The 24746-nt window shown below is 55.0% G+C and overlaps 1 protein-coding gene and 1 long non-coding RNA gene across 2 annotated transcripts in view; both read left to right on the top strand.

Annotated features, from left to right (window-relative positions):
* The first annotated feature begins 452 nt into the window (after positions 1-452).
* Positions 453-1850, top strand: LOC135291346 (uncharacterized). The gene is made up of 3 exons (XR_010354148.1): positions 453-581; positions 1053-1196; positions 1640-1850. It is a non-coding gene; the product is annotated as an uncharacterized LOC135291346 (long non-coding RNA).
* A 316-nt stretch (positions 1851-2166) lies between these two features.
* The window catches only part of LOC135290638 (serine/threonine-protein kinase PAK 1-like), a 172553-nt gene continuing 149973 nt past the window's right edge, over positions 2167-24746 (top strand). Inside the window, exons 1-5 of the mRNA XM_064404565.1 lie at positions 2167-2278; positions 3885-3948; positions 4239-4287; positions 5051-5163; positions 5829-5946. Of these exons, the coding sequence (XP_064260635.1) occupies positions 3890-3948; positions 4239-4287; positions 5051-5163; positions 5829-5946 (339 nt within the window). The 5' untranslated portion in view covers positions 2167-2278; positions 3885-3889. The remainder of the gene's footprint in view (positions 2279-3884; positions 3949-4238; positions 4288-5050; positions 5164-5828; positions 5947-24746) is intronic.

The following is a 24746-nucleotide window of genomic DNA, read 5'->3' as shown; positions in this document are numbered from 1 at the left end:
TAACAAGAGTGTAGATGTCAGAAAGGCAGGAATGCTGGTGCAGGCCTGAGGAGAAGGTGAACTGCAGAAGTGTCTCTCCCAAGGGCTGAGCTCAGCCAGGAAGCCACCTGCAGAGCCAGGATGGAGCTGTGGGACAGGGCTGGGTGTCAGTCACTACTGAAAGACAAAGAGGACATGGCAGGAGCAGAGGGAGGCCCTCACCAGAGCCTTGAGGAATGCCACACCTTCCCTGTCAGCTGCCTGACAGGCTGTTGGAGCTTCAGTGCCAGATGGCCCCTGATTGTAGTGCCAGGCTCACTGTGGAATCTGTGCCTCCCCTCGGGCAGAGAGTGACCCAGGAGATCAGCACAGAGCTTTGGGAATGTGTGAGCCCATCAGCCTTTGAGTCTTGGCTCACAAATATCACATGGGAAGTCAAAACCCATCTTCTCTTGCTTTCTCTGCAGGTCCTTGTAGAGAAAGAGCAGGAGCAGACTGCTTTATCAGAGATGCCATGCCAGGCTCAGGGAGAGCTGTTCCCAGCCCCAAAGCAGGAAGAGCAGCTCAGGCAGCAGGTGGAAGAGGCACAGCAGAATGGCCAGGTAAGCCTGACTGGCCAGGTGACAGAGGGAAGGGCAGGAAGAGGGGCATAAAACAGAGCTCTTGGGCCTGAGGAGGCCAGGAGTCCCACAGGCACTGAAAGCACAGAGCCTTGGAATCTGCAGAGATCAGCACAGGGACAGGAGGGTTACATTGGAAGCAGAGGTGGGTAGGGAAGCAGAAAGAAGTGACTGAATACATGTGCTTTTGAGGCAGCAAGAGGAAAAAGCTGAGCCTGATGGCAGCTCCCAGTCACTTGCTGTGCATTTGTATGTACAGAACATCAAGGCAGAGCCACAAGCAGAGCTGCCCAAAGCTCAGAGTGCCATCATGGCAGTGGAGAGGAGGAAGGAGGAAGACATGAGAAGAATTCAAGAGGAGATTCATCTCCATCAGCACAGGAGCGATCAACAAAACCAGAAATAGTGGCAGCCACTCCACTCATGAGGCATCCTCTCTCTTGTTCTCTACAGAACATTTACAAACAGATGCCGGCAGAGCTGCAGGAAACTGAGGCTAGGAACAAGGCAAGGAAGAAGAGGCCAGAAGAAATTCTTGAAATCCTCATAAAGAAATTTAAACTCCTCCTTCAGGAGAAAATGGCTCTAGATGCGAAAGTGAGTGAAATAGCAATAGCCTCTGCAGTCACCAAACTGGTGCTTTCTGCCATTCTTGCCTTTCCTCTGCCCAGCAGGGGAGGGGTGGTGTGATGCCTCTTAAATGCCACCCTGCTGAGGCCTCTATCACAGCTGCTCTGAAGGACACTTCCTGGTCTGCTGAATCTCAGCTGTTGACTTGGACAGTGGGATTAGTCCTTTTTACATCTTGCTCAGAAGTCATCCAAAAAAAGTCCTGGTGACTTCTTCCAGGTCCCCTTGTTTCTTGGGGTTTTTGCAGGTGTACATGATCACTCAGATAGATTTGGAATACAAGCCACAGGCTATCTGTATCCCTTGTGAATCTGCTCCTGTCCTGTTCTTTCCCTTTCCTCACAGTGGATGACTCCTGGCTGACAGGGAGAAGCTGTAGTCTCTGACTGCTTTGTTCTGTTTGACTTGAGGTGCATGTGTTGACATCCTACCTGGAAGCCTTTGAAGAGTTCCAGCAAATGACAGGAGACCAAGAGACCCAAGACTGGAGTGAGGCCCAGGAACCAAACCAACCAGAGATGCTGCAGGATAAGCACATCCCCAGGATGGTGCAGGAAAAGACAAATCAAGACCGGGAGGTAAAAACATTAGAACGAGGAGCTGCAATGTGCCTGCAGCCTAAGAGGGGGAAAGGGGTCCTTGGGAGGATGTAGAGCAGTCATTGTTTCAGTCATCCTTCCGAACATGAAACTGGCCATGAACTCGAGTTAAACCAACCTTTGGTTTTGACCATTTGGTTTCACAAGCGGACAGCCAAACCAATCCAGTTGAAGAGCTCTGCATGTGGCTGACAGCAGCTTTCCTAAGGGCTTGCATTTGAAATGGGATCTCAGGGAAATCTCTGCCAGCCACTTTCCTGACACAAACTCATTTCTTGTCTCAGATCTGCAGTGGCCTTCTCACTGAAGCAGCTGCTGCAGCAGCAGCATCCCAAGGAGCCTTTGCTCTCCAGCTGGAGAAGTGGAGCTGGGGCACTTGGTTCACCTCCTGTGCTGACCCAGCTGCCGCTCAGCAACAGCGGATCGAGGATGACTCCCTGCAGCAATGGAGTACGTCTGCTGTCTTTCTTGTCTGAGCGACAGTGTATTGTGTGCACGTGTCAGCATAGCTGTACCAAAGGGTCCTCCTCAGTTTGGTGTCACAAGGACATTTAGGACTGCCCACGGGAAGTGCTGGCAGTGCTCTGAGGCAGCGAGAGAGCGCCTGGCTGTTCCTGCTGCCTCTGAGGGCAGCTTAGACTGGGCTTCCCTCTGGACTGAAGGCAGAAGCAGGGATTGTTCCTGGATCAGCAGAAGGCTGTGACTGCTTGAGTGACTAGCCATTGGCCCAAGCCCTGCTCAGATCAGTCTCTCGGAAAACACATCAAGTCCTTTGTGATTCTGCAGCACAAGGCATTTAATCTGCTTCTTGTCCATAACAGCTGCCACTGCTGTGCTCTCAGATAAGACCTGGTGGGGCTGAGAGCAGAGCCCAGTGGATTCAGGGTCTACCATCACCTGTTGGGACAAAAAGGCCATTGATCTGCACCTCGCTGTGTCTGATCTCAAAGCCCATCCTGTTGTGTCCTGAATGGGGGCAACAGCTTTTACAGGGCTCAGGCTGCCTGTGGCTTCTTCCCACTGCTTGTCAGTGCTCCTGCTTGGGCTTTGCCAGCCTTCTTGTGGTAGCTGCCCTGTCCCTGAGGGCTGGTGGGACTGCAGAGGCTGGAGCCTTCCTTAGCTGGGAGAGTCCTGCTGCTGCCCAGCACTGCAGCACGGAGCTGCCTGGGGCAGCAGCCCCTCGTCTGGGCCGGCTTCTGCATCGCACGGCCTGGCCTCAGGAGAGGGTCAGCATCTCCTCTGGCAGCTGTCTGTGTCACGCTGGCGCCTCAGGAGCACTGCTGTCCTCTGTGCCCGTGCCCGCCGTGCCGAGCTGGGAAGATGGGGATGTGTGCAGTGCCGAGAGGGGGAGTGCAATGGGAGCGACTGATCCGCGCTGTCAGGGTGAAGAGAAGCAGTGTGGTTCTTCACAGGGGCACAGGCCAGGGTGATTTTGAGCTCAGCCTGCTCATAAAGGGTGAGGGTGCTGATGTTGAAAGTCCCATCGGGATTGGTTATAGCATGAGCTGCTCTGGTTTACAAACACAGAGGCATTCTTCTGGTAAACTGCTGCAAGGTGGAAAAGATGAGAACACTTGCAATATTCCTCCTGTTCTGAAATTGGCATCTATTCAGACGAATTGATTCTAGATGTCAAGGTGCATTTAATCTTAGCAAGTAGGAAATCTTTTGTTGAACCTCACAGTGCTTTTTCTCAAGCAAACAAAGGCACTATTAGTTCAAAGTCTCCTTAATGTTTGTAGATGACAAACTTTCTTGCCTTGGTATCTGTTTTCTTCTGGTCTCTGTCTCCTCTGAATCTGACTCCCTGTGCTTCCCTGTGTGTCCACTGTCAAGAGGTCTCTCTCTTCAAAGGATGCTAGAAAATCAGTCTCTGTGCCAGCCACTTGTGCTGCAGAACATTTGCTTTCTTGTTGTTGTTCCTGTTCCTGTTCTTGTTAGCCATCTGTCCACAAAGGGAGGGCTCAGAGCCCCAGGCAGTGGGACTACATTTTGTATCCCCTAGAAAGCAGGATCTCTGCTTTCAAGTGAGCATTTTGCATTTTGTTTCCCCCAGGGAGAATGGTGAAGATGGAAAATCCCATGATGAAATACACTAATCTGGAATATATTGGCAGGGGGTGAGTCCAAGCAATGTTGATTTTACAAAACTATGCACCAGTTTTTTTGCTGGTGGAATAGCTATCATGTGTGAATTCAGACAAGCTACCAACGTGTTCAGACACTGGTCATAGATTGTCAGTGCTGATCAGAATTTGTGAATGTGGTCAGAAGGCATTGTCAAAGACGTCTCCATGTTTCCAGCATCCTGCAGGTCTTAGGCATTTACAGATGAGATCTCCTGTGTGGGTTGGCATTCACTGCAAGAGCTAAATGACTTATCCTTTCTTTGCGGCTATTTTGTTTCTAGGACTTTTGGAGATGTTTGTAAAGCACTGGACACTGCCACAGGAGGAGAGGTAAATGTCAACAGCTGCCGCAGACTCTGCTGCACTCGAGGGCTTTCCCCTCTGCTGTGAGCTGGGGCTGGAGCTTTGGGTAGAGCTGTGCTGAAAAGGCACAAGAAGCACAGACTGGTGCCAGCCTGCAAAATACATTTGGGGCTTTGTCCTTCTCAGCTGCCAGAAGGAAGGCACAGAGGGCAGCGGTTCCTTTCAGAGAAGGACGCGCTCACTCGCCCTCCATGGCTAAAACAAAGGTGGTGCCTTAGAGCACCTCACTGCCCTTTGGGGCTACAGCTTCAGAGTCCTGAATTCTCATTTCTGGCTGCCAGCAAATAGATCTGAAAGTTCCTGGTAGTTCCTTAGCCACCTGCAGTGCTGCACTTGGGAGCTGCACGTAGGGAGAGATCTGCAAGGCGTCCCTAAAAACCTAAGCCCTGCCCATAGCCCAGGATGTATCCACAGAATATTAGGGCCTGGATTACTTCTTCTGAATCCCATCCAAAGTAGCAGAGAGTGTGGTCAGAGCTTTGTGGGTGATGGTTGAGACATAATTGTTACCAAACGGTCAAGGCAAAACATCAGTGGCCCCACATGTCCTGTAACTGGCCCCCAAGGCAGCAGAGACGTGGGCTGTTGGAATGTCTGTTCCCATTAACATGTCTAATCACAAGGCAGTTTGGTGCAGTTTGGCTGAGTCATCCAAAATCACTTACTCCATGTGAGAAGTTGTTCTCATGAAACCAATTTTTACTGTTACTGATTTTCAACATCATTTTAGGTGGCCATAAAGAAAATAACTCTTCAAGAACTGATCAGAAGGGAAGTAACCTTTAAGGAACTCATGGTCATGAAAATTAATAAGCACCTAAACATTGTGAATTATTTAAAGAGGTGAGTGGTTGCTGTTTTATCCCTGCAACGTTTGTTTACAGATTACATTTGTTTACAGTTAAAAACCCACTTTGGTCACTGGCAGAAAATAGAGCTGTTAATTATTGTTTAATTATTATTGCTCTACTTATCTTCAGTGGATGGAAAGAGAGTGCATTTTGTCTGCATTAATCTACCCTGGCAAACACAGTTTGAAAATTTTTCAAAACATGGGTCAGCCCTACTTTACCAATTCAATACCCTGTACGTTCACTGCCTCCACATTCTTTTGAGGCTTAATTTTTTCAAATTTTTCTCAGCACCTTTTAAGTTCTGATAAACCATCTATAGAGGATTTCCCTTGGATTGTTGTCCCTTTTCCATTGCTGTGCATGCCAGGAAGACTAGGTGTTTATTTCCAGAAATAGCATGTGTGACAGGTTTTTTATCTGGGCTTTTACTAAACTGCACTTTTTGCTTGCTGGCCATCTAAGCCATCTCCTTTTTCACAGCTGTGCCTTTCTTCTTGAGACTGAACAGATTGCAAACAATGCAGAGCTGAGAGGGAATGTCTATTCCTTTTATTCTGTCCGCATCACAAAGGCACCTGAAAACAACCATTGTTGTTTCCAAACAGCAACGTAGCCATGCATGTTTATCTCCATGCCCTTGTTTCCTTCTTTCAGCTACCTTCTGGGTGATGAACTCTGGCTGGTTATGGAGTACATGGATGGAGGTGCCCTGAGCGATGTCATCAATGAGACTCACATGTCTGAAAGAGAGATTGCAGCCGTCAGTCGGGAGGTCAGCAATTCCATCTGTGCTGCCGAGGGCTTGGGCAGGATTGTCTGGGAAACAGGGGCTCAGAACAGGAGTGATTTCATGCATAATGCTTTGTTTGTGTGTTGCTGCTATGCGATGGGCAAGCAAAAGCATCTCAAGTGAAATGCCTGCCAGTGCTCCTGCACTCACTGTACTGTGTTCCTGTACTCTTATCTCCTGCTGTTGTATGCTGGCTCTGTCTCATATTTGTATTTGCTGTTCCCCACCTTGCCTCTCTAAACCTTTACCTCGAGCCTGTCTGCACTGCATTTCTTGTCTGTAAAAGCAAAGGTGCTGGGGGCAGGATTTGAAACTAATGGCTAAGAAAAAGAGACTAATTTCTCACAGTCCTCAACTGAGAAGTATAGTAGTCACACAAATTAGTGTTTGCTGCAGGAAGGTGACTGATGTGATACTTCCAAGTCTGTGCTGAGGCCAGCAATAAAACCTTTGTCATGCAGCCTCCCACCCAAAAGTGATCCACTTCACACCCCAGGGGTTTTTTATTTCTTGGCAAACCCTTGTCTGGAGAGAGCACATCCCCTGCAGCAGCAGTCATCCTGGCTGGTTTGCAGGGGACAGTCTACAACAGCAGGTGCTGTTGCTCTTTCAAAAGCTGACATGCCTTTCTTTAGAAAGGTCCTGCTCTGCAAGTGTTGCAACAAGCTCTTCCTCTCAGTGGCACTGTCTTCTGCCATTACTCCCCATTCCCCTGGAGAAAGGGAATATTTTAGAGCTGTTTCCTTTCTTTTGTGATGAAATCACATCACTTGGTTTTGCTCTCCTGTTTCTGTTTTCTCTCTCAGTGCCTGCGAGGACTGGATTTTCTTCACTCAAACCACATGATCCACCGAGGTCTGAAGAGCTGCAACATCCTTCTCGGAACCAACGGCTCTGTCAAACTGGGTCAGTATATTCTTGGTCAGGTGCAGCATTCCAGGGATGTGGGTGTGAGGCTGCTTGGAGTGACTGCCAGCTCCCCAGAAATGGTGCTGGTGACAGTGCAGGGACCCCTCTGTGAGCTGGTGACATGGGTGCAATGTGCACAGAGGTATGACAAGGGACCACAAGCAGTCGAGTGGTGTTGCTCTGTGTGGAGCAGGTGGGCTCCTGCTCTTAAGACCGGTCCTTGGCTGCATCTGGCAAAGAGGGAGAGCAGCCAGAGCTGAGGGGCTGTGGGAGAGGCCGGAGAACACAGCCCAGCCCTGCGCTCCCCAGGCAGGGACCGCCCCCTGCGTGCCCGAGGGACGGAGCACGACTGCCATCGGGGGGGCAGTCCCTGCTCCTGTCCCATCCTGTCCGTGGGCATGTCCATAGGGATGGGATGGGATGGGATGGGATGGGATGGGATGGGATGGGATGGGATGGGATGGGATGGGATGGGATGGGATGGGATGGGATGGGATGGGATGGGATGGGATGGGGTGGGATGGGATGGGGCGGGATGGGGCCTAGGCTGGCTGCAGGCACCAGTGCTGTGGCCCAGCTGCGCCACTCACCGTCCTGCAGCGGCTGCAACTGCTCTGGCTCTGCAGGCTGCTGCGCTGGGGCAGCTGCAGGGCCGTTCTTTTTCTTCCCCCGAAGGCTCCTGAACAGGCTGAGCACTTTGCTCGCCATCCAGCTGCCCGACCTCAGGGACAGATGCCTCGGCAAAGGTCGGAGTCAGCGGTGCCGCAGTCGTGCCTTGCAGGCACCTGCGACAGGGAGGCCTCAGGAGGATGACAGGACAGCAAGTCCTGCCCTGTGTTCTCGAGGGCACCTGCCACAATGACAGGAGACTCCTCGTGAAGGATGGAGTTCACCAACTCCCACGGCCTGGCCACAGGGGCACCGGCCGCAGGGATGGGAGATGCCTCGGAAAGACTCCGAGTCAACGTGTCCCGAGGTCTGGCCGTGAGGCCAGCCGCAGGAGTAGCACGTCGGGAAAGCTCCGGGTGGGCAATGAACAAGCTGGCTGTGCGGGGGATCCACACAGCACCACTCTGTCACGTCCTGTCCCGTCGCGTGCACCGAGCACTCTGGCGTGGCCGTGACGCTGCCAGCACCTATGTCAGCGCGTGTCACAAAGGGCTGCTGCCACACCCTGTTCCACCGCGCCGCACGGTGACCCTGCTGCACCGTGTCACAAGGGGCCCTTGGTGACGCTGCCACGTGCCCCAGGCCACCCCCTCCCCAGGCAAGGCGCCCCTGCTTGGAAGGAATCCATTGCCCCGAGTGTCTAACACAGCCCTGGACACACCAAGGCCGGCCAAGTGCTCAGGGAAGGCCTCTCCACGTCTGTGCCAGGCCCGCACAGCCCAACTCGGTGTGGCCCTGCAGCAGAGCGGCTTCCAGCAAGCAAGAAGCAAACGCATCTTGCCAAGAGCTAAAACACACCAGCTAGGGAAGATGGCATTAATAAAGGCCTTGGAATTCACAGCTCTCTGAGAGACATTTGGGGTTCTTGCTGGGCAGAGATGATCCGCCTCTGTCCTGTGCTCAAAGCGGGGGAAGACACCCTGCCACAGGTGCTTGGCTTGGTCTCCGCAGGCCCAGGCAGGTGCCAAAGCTGCTCTTGACAGCCTTCTCCCTTCCCACGCCCCACTGCCAAGTGCCAGGGGCCTCAGGGACAGAAAGGAGAGCAGGGAGGCAGAGGCAGACAGCTGCACCTACATCACTGGGGGGGCTCCTGGGGAAGCACTTTGCTTGAGAAGCAAGCCCCTCTCTTCCAAAGGCATTTCCACAAATGCGCACATTTCCCGGGGAGCACCAACACACACTTCAGAAACTCTGGCAAGGCTGAATTCCTTCTGCTCCTTGCAGCCATGGCACTCCAGCTCGAGCTCCTCTTTCTTCCCCAGAGTCTGTTTCCATGGGTCCTTTCTGGCACGCAGCCCCGGGCCCCCTATAAACAGGAGCTGCCCGCTGCCTCTTCACATGCCTGAACTCCTGCCTGCACTGAGGGCAGCAAAAGCAGGCTGTTGCCAGCCAGGGAGCGGAGCCCTGTTCCCGCAGGAGGCTCTGGAGAGCCCCTTCCCACTGTGCACGCAGCACTTCTCCTGCCCGCCCAGAACGCTCCTGGCAGAGCAGAGCACAAGCTGGCCGGCTCTGGGCTCAGCACACCCCAAACACAGGCGCAGGGAGACGCAGCAGCTGTTTTGCATCCATGCCCCAGAGAGATGGGAAGGATCCCCTGGCCCTGGTCTCACTTGGTTGGGTTTCTGACTGGCTCTGAGGCAGGGGCAGCGCTTCCTGGCTTGTGGGGAGAGCAGAGGCGCCGGAACCGCACGCAGCGTGCAGGCACTGCCTGACAGCGCTGCGGCCACTGGGACGCCTCTGAGCCTCTGCCACTCCGCTGCTGCAGGACAGGGAGCTTTGCAGCCTGAGCTGGCCTTGTTCCTCTCTGTCCGTGCAGAGAATGCAGCGCAGAAGAGAAGGGCAGCAGGGTTCCGCGTGTTCCCGGGCTCAGGGTTTGCGCCGCTTCAGCTCCACGGAGACGCGGGTAACGTGCAAAAGCTAAACTGTTTATTAAAGGAAAGCGAAGGGAAGGGGTGAGCTGGTAGGTAAAAAAGGGGATGAGCAGGGCCTGAGGGCTGCAGGGAGGGAGATGCCACCAGGGAGAGGGATGGCAGGAGCTCCTGGAGCTTGCCACAGGCTCAGCTGTGAGCAGCTAGAGCTGTGCCTGGAGCTCCAGCTGGTCTCTTCTGTTCTGCAGGTGCTCCCATCTCCAGTGGGAGCTGGAAATTGCCAGACTCCGGTCCATCTGATTCAGCTGACAAACGAAGTCGCAGAGATCTGGTTTTGAATGCCAGCTGCATCAGTGTGCTCCTGCAGGATGGGCTCTGACCTTCCCCGATGGCTTGAAGAGCTGGAAGAGAGAGGAACAGAGCCACGGCCAGAGGCCGGATTGAGGGAATGCAAGGAAAGCCTCCTGCCAGGGCCATCCCAGCCGGCTGTTGCCATGGCCAGGAGGGAGAGGCAGCCACGGGCTTGGGCCGGAGGGTGCTGGCCACGGATCCCCCACGTGTCCCTGAAAGCTCTCCGGGCTCTGCCCCCGCCGCCCCTGGTCCGCACAGGGAGCAGAGCCCTGGGCAGCCCGGGCACGGAATGTAGCTGCGGGGCTGGCATGTGCAGCTGCCCCCGGCGGTCCCCACTGGCCCGCGGCTGCCCTCACTCACCCTCAGCGAGGACCTGGAGCTCCTCCTTCTGCCCCGTCATGAGCGCTCCGGCCGCCCCTGGCAAGACAGAGGCACAGGTAGCGGCCCCGGGCGGCACAGCCGCCCGACACGGGCGCTGCCAGCCCCGGGTCCGCATGCCCTCCTCCCCGGGCAGGGCTCGGGCCGGGCCCCTGCCGCACGCTGCCGCCCCGGGGAGGGCTCGGCTGTGGCTGCCGGGGCAGCAGCCGGGCCGGGAGGCGGGGAGGGACGCCGGGCTTGTGGCTCACCGATGATGCTGACGGCCGTCTCTCGCAGGGGGCTCTGCGGGCTCTGCAGGCGCGGCAGGGCGCAGCGCAGGTGCTCGGCCGCTGGGCTCAGGTCCTGCAACAGCTGCGGGGAGCGCTGGCAGGGAAGGCCCGGCGCGGGCCCTGCCCCTCGGCCGGGCGCTGCCCGAGCCCGGTACCGGCCGAGCCGGCCCGCACGTCCCAGGGCAGGGAGCGGCGTGCGGGGCGCAGGCTGGCGGCCCCGGGTGCGGCGCTGGGCAGGGGCACAGCTGCCAGCCCCCCACGCTGAGCACTGGGGCCAGGGGGCTTCTCCAGCCTGCGGCTGGGGCTGCCGGGCTGTCCTTACCAGGCTCTGGGCGAACTTCATCCACAGCTCCTCCAGGTCCGTCCTCCTCGGGCAGCGTGCCGCACAAAGCAGGGCTTCGCGAGAGTCCTGGAGAGCAGCAGAGAGCCGCAGGTGGCACCGGAGCCCAGGGCACAGGACCCGTGTCCCTGTGCCAAGGCCAGGGGGAGGCTGGAGCCCGCCAGGCGCCAGGGCAGGTGGGGGCCGAGCCCCCTGCCATGGATGGGGCAGCATCCCACAGAACCTCACCTTGGCCACGTGCCAAGCACAGGAATAGAGGCAGCAGGCACTGGCTCAGGATTCTCGTGAGAGGCTCTTCCCCCTCTTCCACTCCCAGCTCCATCACCTGGCTGAAGAGCTGAATGGAGAGCAGCTGCAGCTGGCTGTTGTCCTGGAAGGAAAGGAAAAGTCCTAAGCACCAAATGCTCCAGGCCCACTGGGGCAACGGCCGAAAACTGCAGAGAGCACAGAGTTTCCAGGCAGGGGCCAGTGCCCTGGGCAGGGGGCACAGAGCCTTACGTTGTCAAAGTGTGGCAGCAGGGGCTCAGCTAGCTTCAGGGCGGTGATGCTGGGTATCTTGAGGTGTTTGTCCTGCAGCACGTGCGTGAGCACGGAGAGGCTCGTCCAGAGCATCTCCGCATTGGGATCACGCAGCTGCTCCAGCAGGTGTTGATAGAGGCCGCGTATTCCTCTGCCCTGTGTGCAAGACGGGGCTGTGCTGTGAAGCCGTGAACGGCTGCAGCAGCAGCAGCTGCTGGTGGCACTGGGGCAGCTGAAGCGGGAGGCAGGAGAGCTGGGAGCAGCTGCCTCTGCTGGCAGAGGCCAGCCAAGGCCAAAGGTGTGTGTTCCCCCGCCCCACGCTGCCAGCGCGGCTTCAGCCACTGCCCCCTTCTCACCAGCGAGGGCTCCTTGCTGAGCAGCACCAGGCCTCTGAGCTGCAGGCGCAGCCTGTCCCTGCACTGGCTGGGCAGGTGCCTGGATAGGAGCCAGAGGGCACTGGGACCGTATCGGCTCAAGTCCAGACAGTCCAGGAGCTGAAAGGCACAGGGCAGTGACGGGGGAGCCGGCCGGCAGGAGCCCGGAGCCGCACAGGGCCGGGCCCCTGCAGCAGCGGCAGCGGGCGCGGGCAGCGTGCCAGGCGGCTGCGGCTAGCAGAGGCCCGAGAGCTGGGAGGCAGCTCAGGCAGGCAGCGCTGGCCGTCAGGCTCACCTCCACAAAGAACGCCAGGGCAGGCAGATCCCGGCGTGGCTGCTTGCGGATGAGCAGGCTGAGCAGGTGCGAGGCCATGTGGGGACACAGGGGGCTCAAGCCACGGCGCATCTCCCTGGCAGGGGAAAAAGGCACCAAGGCCCTGAGGCGGCGGGCAAACCTCTCCCAGGAGTGACTGACAGAGGTCTGATCTTTCCCCAGCACTCTGCAAGGGGACACGGGCCCCTTGGCAGGCGGCTGCTCCTGGGCATCCTCCTCTGCCAGGCTTGTGCAGTCTGCTCGGCCGTGCCTCGGTGGCAAGGCCCTCTGGCTTACGGCCGCAGGGACTGCGTGGGGCACTCCGGGCACGGGGCACAAATGCTGGCGGTGGCGGAGGGGAGAAGGGGGTCTCACCTGGCCAGCAGGCCTGCTGCCTCGTGCTGGGTGTTGGCACAGAGCAGGGCGTCCCAGACCTGTGTGTGCTCCAGAGCCACCAGCTTCTTGTGGAAGCCCAGTCGGGAGAGCAGAGCCTTCATGGTCTGCGCTGCAAACCTGTGTGCCCAGCAAGGGCCAGGTCACGCTGGGAGCACTGGCCCTGGCCACAGGGGGCATGGGAAGGACAGGGCGACTGGCACCTGTTGGGGTCGCTGGGAAGGCCGTGTTCCTCCCGGCACACTCTCCAGAAGCTCCTGGTCTCAACGTCCTTTGGCATCTGCTCTGTGGCAGAGAAAATTTCCAAGAGCAGATCCACCAGCAGCTGGGGAGAATAAATGAGCATCCCGTAGTGCCACTCGGACGTGGGGACAATCCTCCGCAGCACCAGAGTTGCCTGCGAGAGACAAAGCGAGGCAGCACTCAGTGCCGAGGTGCCCATGAGGCAGGGCCCGAGGAGAGACGCAGGGCGGGCACCCGCCCTGCTGCACCTGAGCCTGCCCTGAGCCCAGCTTTCAGCCCAGGCCGGGAGCTGCAGCATGGGGAGAGCATGGAGAGCTGCTGGAGAGGTGACCTGGAGGGCCAGCAAAGGCCAGCTCCAGAAACTCACAGCAAGGGCAAAGGCGGCCTCATTCCCGCTGCAGAAGATCGGGCCGTGCGGTGGCTGCTGCTCTAGCACGGAGAGCAGCGCCGGAAGGACCTCCTCCATGGCGACTTCTGAGGTGGCCATGGCCCTCCACATCAGTGTGGCAGCTCTGTGGGACCAGAGCTGTGTGTCAGCACCCTGCCCCGTGCAGCTGCCTTGGGCCGGGTGACAGAGCCCCGGTGCCCTGAGGGGCCGGGAGGGAGCATGGCAGCAGGCTTGGGAAACAGAGGTGCCCGAGGGGCCCTACGGGCCAGTGAGCACCAAGCTCTCCAGGCACTTGTGCCCCGTACCTGTCACATAATGGGGCACAGTGCAGGAGGCTCATGACCACGTGAGCGGGATGATCTTCTGTCAGGCTCACGATGGCCATTTGCAGCCCAGCGTCCACGCTGTCGCAGGACGCCAGTCTCTGCAGGATGGCCCTGACCGTGGCTAGCACCTGGAGGGAACGGCATGGGGGAGACTTGGTGTGCTGTCCTAGGCAGCAACTTGCCCAGCTTCCTTCCCCCAGGAAGTGCTTGCCTTCCCACCCCACTGTGATGGCCCCAAAGGCTGAGCAGGACCAGCGGACATGGCTTGAGGGGCCACGTGATCCTGGGAGGCCTTCAGCCCCGGCCCCAGGCTGGTTGCCTGCTGCGGTGAAGAAACACCCTTCTGGCAAAACCCCAGACTGGGTGCAGGACTCACAGTCAGGGCAGTCACGGCGTCCGTCTCTTCTATGGCCTGATTGCGGGTGTTTGAGGTGGCCATCCCCTCAGTCAGGGCCATGTCAGCCTCCGCCCTGCCCTCGGCCGCTGCCCGCTCACAGCTTGCAGGGAGCTCAGCGGGCGCAGTGCTGGCAGCAGGCTCTGCCCGCAGCTGGCTGGGCATGGAGTCGGGCTGGGCCGTGCCCCCGGTCACGGTGGCGCTGGTCTTTCTGCGCCGGAGACGCAGGAACCTCCGCAGTGCCTGCAGCAGAAGGAAGGGCGGGAAGAGAGGGACGTTCCATGGTCTGCCCCAAGCGCGGGGCTGGGCTGAGCAGGGCCAGCAGGCCCGGCCCAGCTGGGGATGGCCGCAGGTACCTGCGCCGCTCTACGGAAGTGGCCGCGGGTGGGCTCCTGCTCTTGAGACCGGACCTTGGCTGCATCTGGCAAAGAGGGAGAGCAGCCGGAGCTGAGGGGCTGCGGGAGAGGCCGGAGAACACAGGCCAGCCCTGCGCTCCCCAGGCAGGGACAGCCCCCTGCGTGCCCGGGGAACGGAGCACGACTGCCATCGGGGGGGCAGTCCCGGCCCCTGTCCCATCCTGTCCGTGGGCATGTCCATAGGGATGGGATGGGATGGGATGGGATGGGATGGGATGGGATGGGATGGGATGGGATGGGATGGGATGGGATGGGGCGGGATGGGGCCTAGGCTGGCTGCAGGCACCAGGCCTGTGGCCCAGCTGCACCACTCACCGTCCTGCAGCGGCTGCAACTGCTCCGGCTCTGCAGGCTGCTGGGCTGGGGCAGCTGCAGGGCCGTTCTTTTTCTTCCCCCGAAGCCTCCGGAATAGGCTGAGCACTTTGCTCGCCATCCCGCTGCCCGACCTCGAGGGACAGATGCCTCGGCAAAGGTCGGAGTCAGCGGTGCCGCAGTCGTGCCTTGCAGGCACCTGCGACAGGGAGGCCTCAGGAGGATGACAGGACAGCAAGTCCTGCCCTGTGTTCTCGAGGGCTCCTGCCACAATGACAGGAGACTCCTCGTGAAGGATGGAGGTCACCAACTCCCACGGCCTGGCCACAGGGGCACCGGCCGCAGGGATGGGAGATGCCTCAGAAAGACTCCGAGTCAACGTGTTCCGAGGTCTGGCCGTGAGGCCAGCCGCAGGAGTAGCGCTTCGGAACAGCTTCGGGTGGGCAATGAAGGAGCTGGCTGTGCGGGGGATCCACACAGCACCACTCTGTCACGTCCTGTCCCGTCGCGTGCACCGAGCACTCTGGCGTGGCCGTGACGCTGCCAGCACCTATGTCAGCGCGTGTCACAAAGGGCTGCTGCCACACCCTGTTCCACTGCACCGCACGGTGACCCTGCTGCACCGTGTCACAAGGGGCCCTTGGTGATGCTGCCACGTGCCCCAGGGCCACCCCCTCCCCAGGCAAGGCGCCCCTGCTTGGAAGGAATCCGTTGCCCCGAGTGTCTAACACAGCCCTGGACACACCAAGGCCGGCCAAGTGCTCAGGGAAGGCCTCTCCACGTCTGTGCCCGGCCCGCACAGCCCAACTCAGTGTGGCCCTGCAGCAGAGCGGCTTCCAGCAAGCAAGAAGCAAACGCATCTTGCCAAGAGCTAAAACACACCAGCTAGGGAAGATGGCATTAATAAAGGCCTTGGGATTCACAGCTCTCTGAGAGACATTTGGGGTTCTTGCTGGGCAGAGGTGATCCGCCTCTGTGCTGTGGTCAAAGGGGGGAACACGCCCTACCACAGGTGCTTGGTTTGGTCTCCGCAGGCCCAGGCAGGTGCCAAAGCTGCTCTTGACAGCCTTCTCCCTTCCCACGCCCCACTGCCAAGTGCAAGGGGCCTCAGGAACAGAAAGGAGAGCAGGGAGGCAGAGGCAGACAGCTGCACCTACATCACTGGGGGCTCCTGGGGAAGCACTTTGCTTGAGAAGCAAGCCCCTCTGATGGAGAAGGAAGACTTGCTCACCATATGATGATCGACAACTCTCGTCTTTATTCCCGAATCACCGATTATTATACACCTTTTAATTAGCTCATGCATGGTGCAAAATCCCAGCTCACCATTGGCTAACTAGCTATCAGCTAACTACATGCTGTTTTTAGTATAACTATTCCACTTTCCCAGGCTATTTGCTCCACCACCTGTGTCTGTGCATTACTTCATCCGTGGGCCAAGGACACAGTTTAATTGGGATAGCAACTCCCTCATTTTCTATCTTGGTCAAATTAACCTCACTGTGAGCTTTAGCTTTGAGCTAGCTTGTTACAAAGCTCTCAACATTTCCCCCGTTTTCTTTTTGGGCCAGAAGTCTTGTTTTCCAAGCCCTTTCCATCATCTGACTCACCATTCTTTGTATGCAATTAAGCAAGCATGGTAATACAAGCATTAGCAATACTATCACACAATATCTCTTATAGCATATTGATACAGAATGATCTGATAAATTTATACAACACATACTCTCAAACTCTTCACAACTATGGCTTTGAGCTAATAATAAGAAATCGATTGCTGCTCTATTTTGCAATACTGGGTGATTTACACTTTGTACATCTTAAAACAGCATGTCCAATACCTGGGAGGTGGTGTTCAGTTTGTCTTTAGCCCAGCAGCCTAATTGCTTGGCCAAATTCATGGCCTTATTCGCTGCCCCTCCAGGTAAAAGTGTGGCTACAACTACCTGTTTCAGCTTGCTCACACAAGGTCTTAAGTTGCCAAGTAACATATGCCAAAATAATTTGCTCCGGGGCTTCATATAAGCCTAACGATCCTCTCAAATCAAGCCCTGTAAAATCCTTTAGTGCTCGCTGCCACGAGTTCTGCAAGTTCCAGGAGAATCGGCAGCATGGGCACCAGTATTGCCGAACGGTCGATTGCTCCAACCAAAACACCTTATTACAGCCTCCACAGTCTAGCGCAATCCATGCAGCGCATTTATTGTCCCCACAGTCCAGGCATGGCTGTGATTGAGGAGCTTTTACTTCTACCGTAAGGTCCTGACACCACTCTATCCAATCGTCAGGAAGATGAACGCAGGTATGTCGCGCGTCGTTAGAGTAGGGCTTAAGGCGCTGCAAATAGGTCCGCAATATCAGCGTCAGTTTGTTGTGCACCTTCTCTTTGTCCTCCGGTGGCAAGGCCGCGACGGTCCTGAACATCTGGTACAGCTCGAGTCCACTTCGCGGGGATCCACAAGGGTCCTGTTGGAGAGGAAACACAAAGATATCCCCTCCCCCAGTATAGTACCCTGGCAGCTACTCCTGCTACATAAAGGGAGTCAGTCACAATATTCAAAGGACCTTTTAAATTCATCATTGCCTATACTACAGCTAAAAGTTCCAATGTCTGTAGACTGTCCCTGGCATCTGCATCTAACAAATGTTGTCGCCACTGTCCTTGCTGTTTCCATGTCACGGCTGCTCTCCTGGACTTTTTACCAGCGTCCGTAAAGGCCGTGATAGCCCCCCTTAATGGTGACAGACTCCGAATGGGCTTTGTTATCCAGTCCCATTCTGTCATCCACTGGAGGGGACTAGGATGCAGTTTCCCAGTCTCCACGACAGCTCCAGCTCCTAAAAGGGCTTCCTGGAGCTCTCCAGAGTTCACCAAATACCAGTCAAGCGTGTCCTTTTTGATGGGCAATCGTATTGTGGAAGGCTCTGCTCCTGTAACTTGGATTGCTCTAAGACGTCCTTTCTTTATGAGGGATGCAATCATTTCAATTTTCAGTCTCACAGTTCTCTGTTGCCGTAGTGGTGGAGAGAGCAACTCCAATACCCTGAGCTCCCCCGTTTTCTTTTCAAGCTGAGACAGGGCACCTGTTAAAACACAAACAAATCCCACATCCCTGCAGGACTAAAGAATCTTCTCAAAATCCTGGAGGTGAAAAATGGGTCCTGGTTTCATTTTGTAATGTTACATAAAGAAATGTTAAGATAAGAGTAATTAGGAATTAATTTAGATAATACACACAATCAACAACACATACAAGATCAGAAAATTACTAAACACTATAACACTGAACTCTTATCCCAGAGTCTGCGACAGCTGATAAACCTTAAAATGACAGAGAATTGGAGAAATCATGTCCGGATTCATGTTTCTCCAAATCACTTTTGAAAATGGCTCAGCTGTCATAGATGGTCAAATTGCCGAGTCAAAAGGACTTGAATACTTTTTGATGCAGAAAACATCTGGGTTGATTGTCAGTCACTCCATCCAAATAGAGTTAGAACTTGGCCAGAGCCCGAACTCTAATTGGTGAGTGTCACTTAACACATTTTTTAAACAGGGCTTTTAAAAACAACTGTTATAAACAAGAAACCTTAGGGTTACAAACTAATTAAACTAGCAAATAATTGAATCCTTCTGAAGTTTCTGTCAAGACAAAGATTTTCCCAACACAGCAAACTTCTTGAATTCTCTGCTGGAGTATTCCTGTAATAATAATTAAAAGAACCACAAAACTGGCAATTTGGATAAAAACCTTCAGAAACATCTAAATAGTTAGGAAATAAAAAGACAGGATCCTGAAGAGACACGTGTCTTGCAGGTGATCACACAAAAAAACCAGAAAAACACATGAAAGGAAAGCACATGAAAGTCGGCTGCAAATGTTACAATATACCAACAACAATTTTCATCACAAAAATCTGAAAACTCCCTAACAAGAAGTGCTTGAAGGGGTTAAGACAACCTTCCCAGAGTATTCATCTAGTATTAACAACAATCACTATCTATCAGCATTACTTACAAAAACTAAAAATAACAAAGATTATAAACTCAACATCAACAATTCTTAAAACCTTGAATCTTGGATAAATATTTTAAAACAAAACTGAGAAAGATGACAGATAATTTTAAACACAAATAATTTCACTTAAAATAAGGACAGTACAAAAACAATTAGCACATTTACATCAATTTGTCTAATGCCATCTCTTAATGAATAGAAGAGAGCAAAGACTATAAAGCCCATAGTATACAGAAATATTACAGTTTAAATCTTCTCACATGTAGTCCAAACAGAAACTAGGAAGTTTACTTAGACTCTGCCCCCCCTAAAAGATTGTTCCTGCCTCAGGTAAGGGAAAGGCAATGAAGTCATCAAACTTAAAGCCATCAAACCTAAATACTCAATCACTTTTAAAAGCAAACACATTTACAAAAAAAACTGGTAAACTAATTGTAAAGTCTGTGGAACAGTTGGGTGAAATGCCTTGTATAACATCTGCTGTATGATGCACTATGTGAAGTTTCAGAAGTTTTCTATCCTGATCTTGAAGGAAATTCCTGCCCTGTTTTTTCTCAGACACTTGTTTGAATTGTTGCGATCGGCTGTCTGCTGTGGTTTCCAGGCAGCTGTGACACGGCGGTGCTTTGATGAATGTCAGCTCGCGCCCGTCTCCGCCTGCTCCGGCACAGCCTCAGTCTGCGCTATCCCGGGGGTGCGGAAAGGAACGCCCTCGCCCGAACCCGCGCAGCCCCGGTCTCCTTTGGGCTCCGCTCCACCTGGGTCTCCGCTCGGGCTGGTTCCCCCTGGCTCTGCGCCAGCACCCGCAGCCAGCGGGAGCATGTCCCACACCGCTGGTGCTTTTGTGCGCTTGCAAAAAGTGAAAAAGCCCTCCTAGTTCCAGCTTTCGGGTTTTGCGTTACTGGTGCGCGTCCGCCGCCGCTAGCACCGGCACTGCGCTTATCGCTGCCGCGTCTCGCTTTGGCCGGCTTGGCCCTGGCCGGCACCCCCCTCGCGATCTGTGCGCTTTCCCTACGGACAGCTGCCGTGCGAGTTTTTGTCACCGTGCGCGTCACTGGACCCGCGGTGCGCGTAACCGCCGCCGGCACCGAGCATGCCGCCGCCGCAGCGCTCGGTCCGCTCCGCTGCCGCGTTGCTGGGAGCGCCGCCGGCACCGAGCATGCCGCCGCCGCAGCGCTCGGCCCGCTGCGCCGCCGCACCGCTGGCACCGCCACCACCATACGCGTTTTCGCCACTGCGTCTGCCCCGGCCTCTCCCGCGGCGCACGTAACCGCCCTCCTGGTCCCGAACTTACGCCACTCTGTTAGCTCATGTAGTGCACAAGGATCTTGAGAAACTCCTTGTGCACACCCGTAAGCTAACAACTGCGGGAGCTCTTTCTGCAAGTCTATGTACTTAATCTGCTGCTTTTTAAAAAAGCAAATAAATAAATCATATGCTGCTTGCCTTTCCATTTCTAATCAGCGCTGTTGCAAGGCTTACAGACTTCGGCAGCACGTAGGCTAGGACCACCTATATGGCTCCTAGGGCCGCGAACGCAGTGGTTCGTTTGCCGTCCCCCCCCTTGCTTCAGAGAGACCCGCTCCTACTTCCCCATCCGTGGCAGCCATGTCCGTCCGTAGTCGTCTTACGGTCGACGTCGGGGTCAGCCATTTGATGGAGAAGGAAGACTTGCTCACCATATGATGATCGACAACTCTCGTCTTTATTCCCGAATCACCGATTATTATACACCTTTTAATTAGCTCATGCATAGTGCAAAATCCCAGCTCACCATTGGCTAACTAGCTATCAGCTAACTACGTGCTGTTTTTAGTATAATTATTCCACTTTCCCAGGCTATTTGCTCCACCACCTGTGTCTGTGCATTACTTCATCCGTGGGCCAAGGACACAGTTTAATTGGGATAGCAACTCCCACATTTTCTATCTCGGTCAAATTAACCACACTGTGAGCTTTAGCTTGGAGCTAGCTTGTTACAAAGCTCTCAACACCCCTCTCTTCCAAAGGCATTTCCACAAATGCACACATTTCCCGGGGAGCACCAACACACACTTCAGAAACTCTGGCAAGGCTGAATTCCTTCTGCTCCTTGCAGCCATGGCACTCCAGCTGGAGCTCCTCTTTCTTCCCCCGAGTATGTTTCCATGGGTCCTTTCTGGCACGCAGCCCCGGGCCCCCTATAAACAGGAGCTGCCCGCTGCCTCCTCATGTGCCTGAACTCCTGCCTGCGCTCAGGGCAGCAAAAGCAGGCTGTTGCCAGCCAGGGAGCGGAGCCCTGTTCCCGCAGGAGGCTCTGGTCAGCCCCTTCCCCACTGTGCACTCAGCACTTCTCCTGCCTGCCCAGAACGCTCCTGGCAGAGCAGAGCACAAGCTGGCCGGCTCTGGGCTCAGCACAGCCCAAACACAGGCGCACCCCAAACACAAAGCAGCAGCTGTTTTGCAGCCATGCCCCAGAGAGATGGCAAGGATCCCCTGCCCCTGGGCTCACTTGCTTGCCTTTCTGACTGCCTCTGAGGCAGGGGCAGCGCTTCCTGGCTTGTGGGGAGAGCAGAGGCGCCGGAACCACACGCAGCCTGCAGGCACTGCCTGACAGCGCTGCGGCCACTGGGACGCTCGCGCCTCTGAGCCTCTGCCACTCCGCTGCTGCTGCTGCTGCTGCTGGTGCAGCTTCATTTGCTTTTTGGCACAGCCAGAGCTCACTGCTAGGCCACGCTGGTCTCTGGTTCTGGCCTCTTCCTGTCCCTGTGTAGGGCTGGAGCATTGCTGTGCTTTCAGGAAGCTTTCTGTGAAGACTTCCAGCATTGCAAGCTCCTTTGCCCTCGCTGGATGCCTGCCATGGAATCCCTGACGGCTGGCTTCAGAGCACACCCCAAGCCGGCTCTTCTAAAACCCAGGGTCACTGTCCCCCTCAGCGTGCTCAGCACCACCTTGAACTCCACGGCGCTGTGCAACTGGAGCAGCAGGATAGGGAGCTTTGCAGCCTGAGCTGCCCTTCTTCCTCTCTGCCCGTGCACAGAAGGCAGCAGGGAAGAGAAGGGCAGCAGGGTTCCGCGTGTCCCCGGGCTCAGGTTTTGGGCTGCTTCAGCTCCATGGAGACGCGGGTAACGTGGAAAAGCCAAAGTCTTTATTAAGCAAAAGCCAAGGGAAGGGGTGATCTGGGAGGTAAAAAACGGGGATGGGCAGGGCCTGTGGGCTGCAGGGAGGGAGATGCCACCAGGGAGAGGGATGGCAGGAGCTACTGGAGCTTTCCACAGGCTCAGCTGTCAGCAGCTAGAGCTGTGCCTGGAGCTGCAGCTGGTTCCTTCTGCCGTGCAGCTGGTTCCATCTCCAAGGGGAACTGAAAATGGCTGAAGGAGGCCGCTCCATCCGATCCAGCTGACAAAGGAAGTGGCGAAGATGTGCTTTGGAATGTCAGCTGGATCCCTATGCTGGTGCAGGATGGGCTCTCCCCTGAGGGCGTGAAGAGCTGAAAGAGAGAGGAGCAGAGTCACGGCCAGAGGCCAGATTGAGGGAATGCAAGGAAAGCCTCCTGCCAGGGCCATCCCAGCCGGCTGTTGCCATGGCCAGGAGGGAGCGGCAGACACGGGCTTGGGCCGGAAGGTGCTGGCCACGGATCCCCCACGTGCCCCTGAAAGCCCTCCGGGCTCTGCCCCCGCCGCCCCTGGTCCGCACAGGGAGCAGAGCCCTCGGCAGCCCGGGCACGGAGTGTAGCTGCGGGGCCGGCATGTGCAGCTGCCCCCGGCGGTCCCCGCTGGCCCGCGGCTGCCCTCACTCACCCTCAGCAAGGACCTGGAGCTCCTCCTTCTGCCCCGTCATGAGCGCTCCGGCCACCCCTGGCAAGACAGAGGCACAGGTGGCGGCCCCAGGCGGCACAGCTGCCCGACACGGGCGCTGCCAGCCCCGGGGCCGCACGCCCTCCTCCCCGGGCAGGGCTCAGGCCGGGCCCCTGCCGCACGCTGCCGCCCCGGGGAGGGCTCGGCTCCGGCTGCCGGGGCAGCAGCCGGGCCGGGAGGCGGGGAGGGACGCCGGGCTCGTGGCTCACCCATGATGCTGACGGCCGTCTCTGGCAGGGGGCTCTGCGGGCTCTGCAGGCGCGGCAGGGCGCAGCGCAGGTGCTCGGCCGCTGGGCTCAGGTCCTGCAACAGCTGCGGGGAGCGCTGGGAGGGAAGGCCCGGCGCGGGCTCTGCCCCTCGGCCGGGCGCTGCCCAAGCCGGGCACCGGCCGAGCCGGCCCGCACGGCCCAGGGCAGGGAGCGGCGTGCGGGGCGCAGGCTGGCGGCCCCGGGTGCGGCGCTGGGCAGGGCCACAGCTGCCAGCCCCCCACGCTGAGCACTGGGGCCAGGGGGCTTCTCCAGCCTGCGGCTGGGGCTGCCGGTCTCCGTCACATGAGCAATCCATGCAGGGTTCTCCAGCTAGGTCGGGTTTGTTGCAGTGATGGTATGCACTTATCCTCAGTTTCCAAAACAGAAAAGCAAAGGTGAGAAGAATAATAACTGGGATGATTTGATGCCCTGCTGCTATTTCTTCTGCCATATTGCTTTGAAATTTGGAGCAGTGAAATGGAGAGTTGGGAAACACTGCAGTGGCTCTCAGGGCAGTTGAGAGAATAAAAGAAGGGCGGACTACTCTGTAACTATAATGTCTCAAAGCTTATTAGGCAGGAATCCTGCATAGGATTGGTGCGTGGTCTTTTTTTTTTTTTTTCCTTTTGTTTTGTTTTTTTGTAGGTTTTTTTTTGTTGTTTTGGTTTTTGTTTTTTTCTTTTTTACCCTATGTTTTTATAACTAAAAGGTACAGTGTATTTTTTTTTGTTCATTTGTTTGTTTTGGTGTCCTGTTTTTGTGATCTATAGAAATCTAGAATCTCTCCTCTGTTTTTATTTTTTTTGTTTTTTCTTGTGTAATCGACATTATGACTGACTGTGTAACTTCCTTGCCAGGCAACAAAAATTCCTATGCACTTTTTGTTGCAGTGCTGGTACCTGTGCCAGCTGTCTCATGCTTGTTATGTGCCCATAAGATGTTACAGGGAGAAGCTGTAGCCAGTGTCAAGGGATTGCAAGGAGGGGTGGAGGAATCAATCCTTCATTCCTTAGGAAGAAAGGAAACAGAAGTACTGAGATGAGTTGACACTACTTCTGCTGCTATGGGTTTATGGCACATTGTAATACAGTTATTTACAAGCAGGAACTCAGCAGGCTGTTAAAAAATGGCAGCAGAGGGCTGAATAAGTTAGCCCTCTTCATGAAAGACAACGGATTTAGTTTGTCCCCAAGTTGGTAGGGATCTCATTCTGTGATAAGGTAAAGAAACAAATTGTGGGTAGAATAATTATACACACATCCACGTTGAGACAGTCTGACTGGCGAGGTATCTGGCTGTTGTGTAAGAATCTCTAACCAAATCCTGAATTCTAATTGACTGTCACAAGTCAATTCATACTGGCTTTCACAAAGGCAGTTGTCAATGCTCTGTGGTTGAACAGCTTATTGAATTAGGTGAAAGTCACTCACCATTCTGAGCAGACTGCATTCTGAAAGTACACATGAAACAGCTAAAAAATCCCATCAAATATAATTTAGCAGGGAAAGGATTTATAAAGATTTCATTGTAAATAAAAGCATATTGTTCTGATTTTACTTTCATTGTTCTGTAAAATTAGGATGACTTATAAATAATGAATAAATGAATTTTTTTTATTGAACATAAATTATTTTTTTCTTTACAAATGGCTGCATAGATAAAATACTATTTCTATATTTCGGAAAGCTGTGGGAGAGCTGTGGAGAGTTCTGTTTAAATCACTCCAAGTGATTTATAAATCACTTCTAAATTGTTTAAATCATCTCCAGCTCATAAGATAGGAAACTCTTTTTGTTAGAGAAGCAGCTAACTATGTCTTTTCATACTTGAAATATCTGATGCTTTGAATAATACATGACATTGGAATGCTTATTTTGCACTTGGGACCCAGATCATCTACTAATCTTTAGGGATATCGGGACTTGACACCCAGCTCAGCAGCTTGCTTTATGCAGTAGCCAGCTCCAAGCAACTTAAAGAACATCACCTGTGAGGGTCGCTTCTAAATCTTCCTGTCTTCAAAGTTAAATTATTTAAACAAATACTATAGGTTTGCAATAAGATGGAAAATGTGTGTTTAAGGAAGCTTTCTGAATGGCTTAGTGAGAAGCAAATTGACTGTGATTGACTGGAAATGAAACTAGGTGCTCTGATGGTACGTTTTTGCTGTGGAAGTGTGAGCCTGTTGTTACTCAGGAATGACAGACTTCATTGTCA

The sequence above is a fragment of the Passer domesticus genome, chromosome Z (assembly GCF_036417665.1).
Source record: "Passer domesticus isolate bPasDom1 chromosome Z, bPasDom1.hap1, whole genome shotgun sequence".
NCBI lineage: Eukaryota > Metazoa > Chordata > Aves > Passeriformes > Passeridae > Passer > Passer domesticus.
This window is presented reverse-complemented; position numbering and strand designations above follow the sequence as displayed.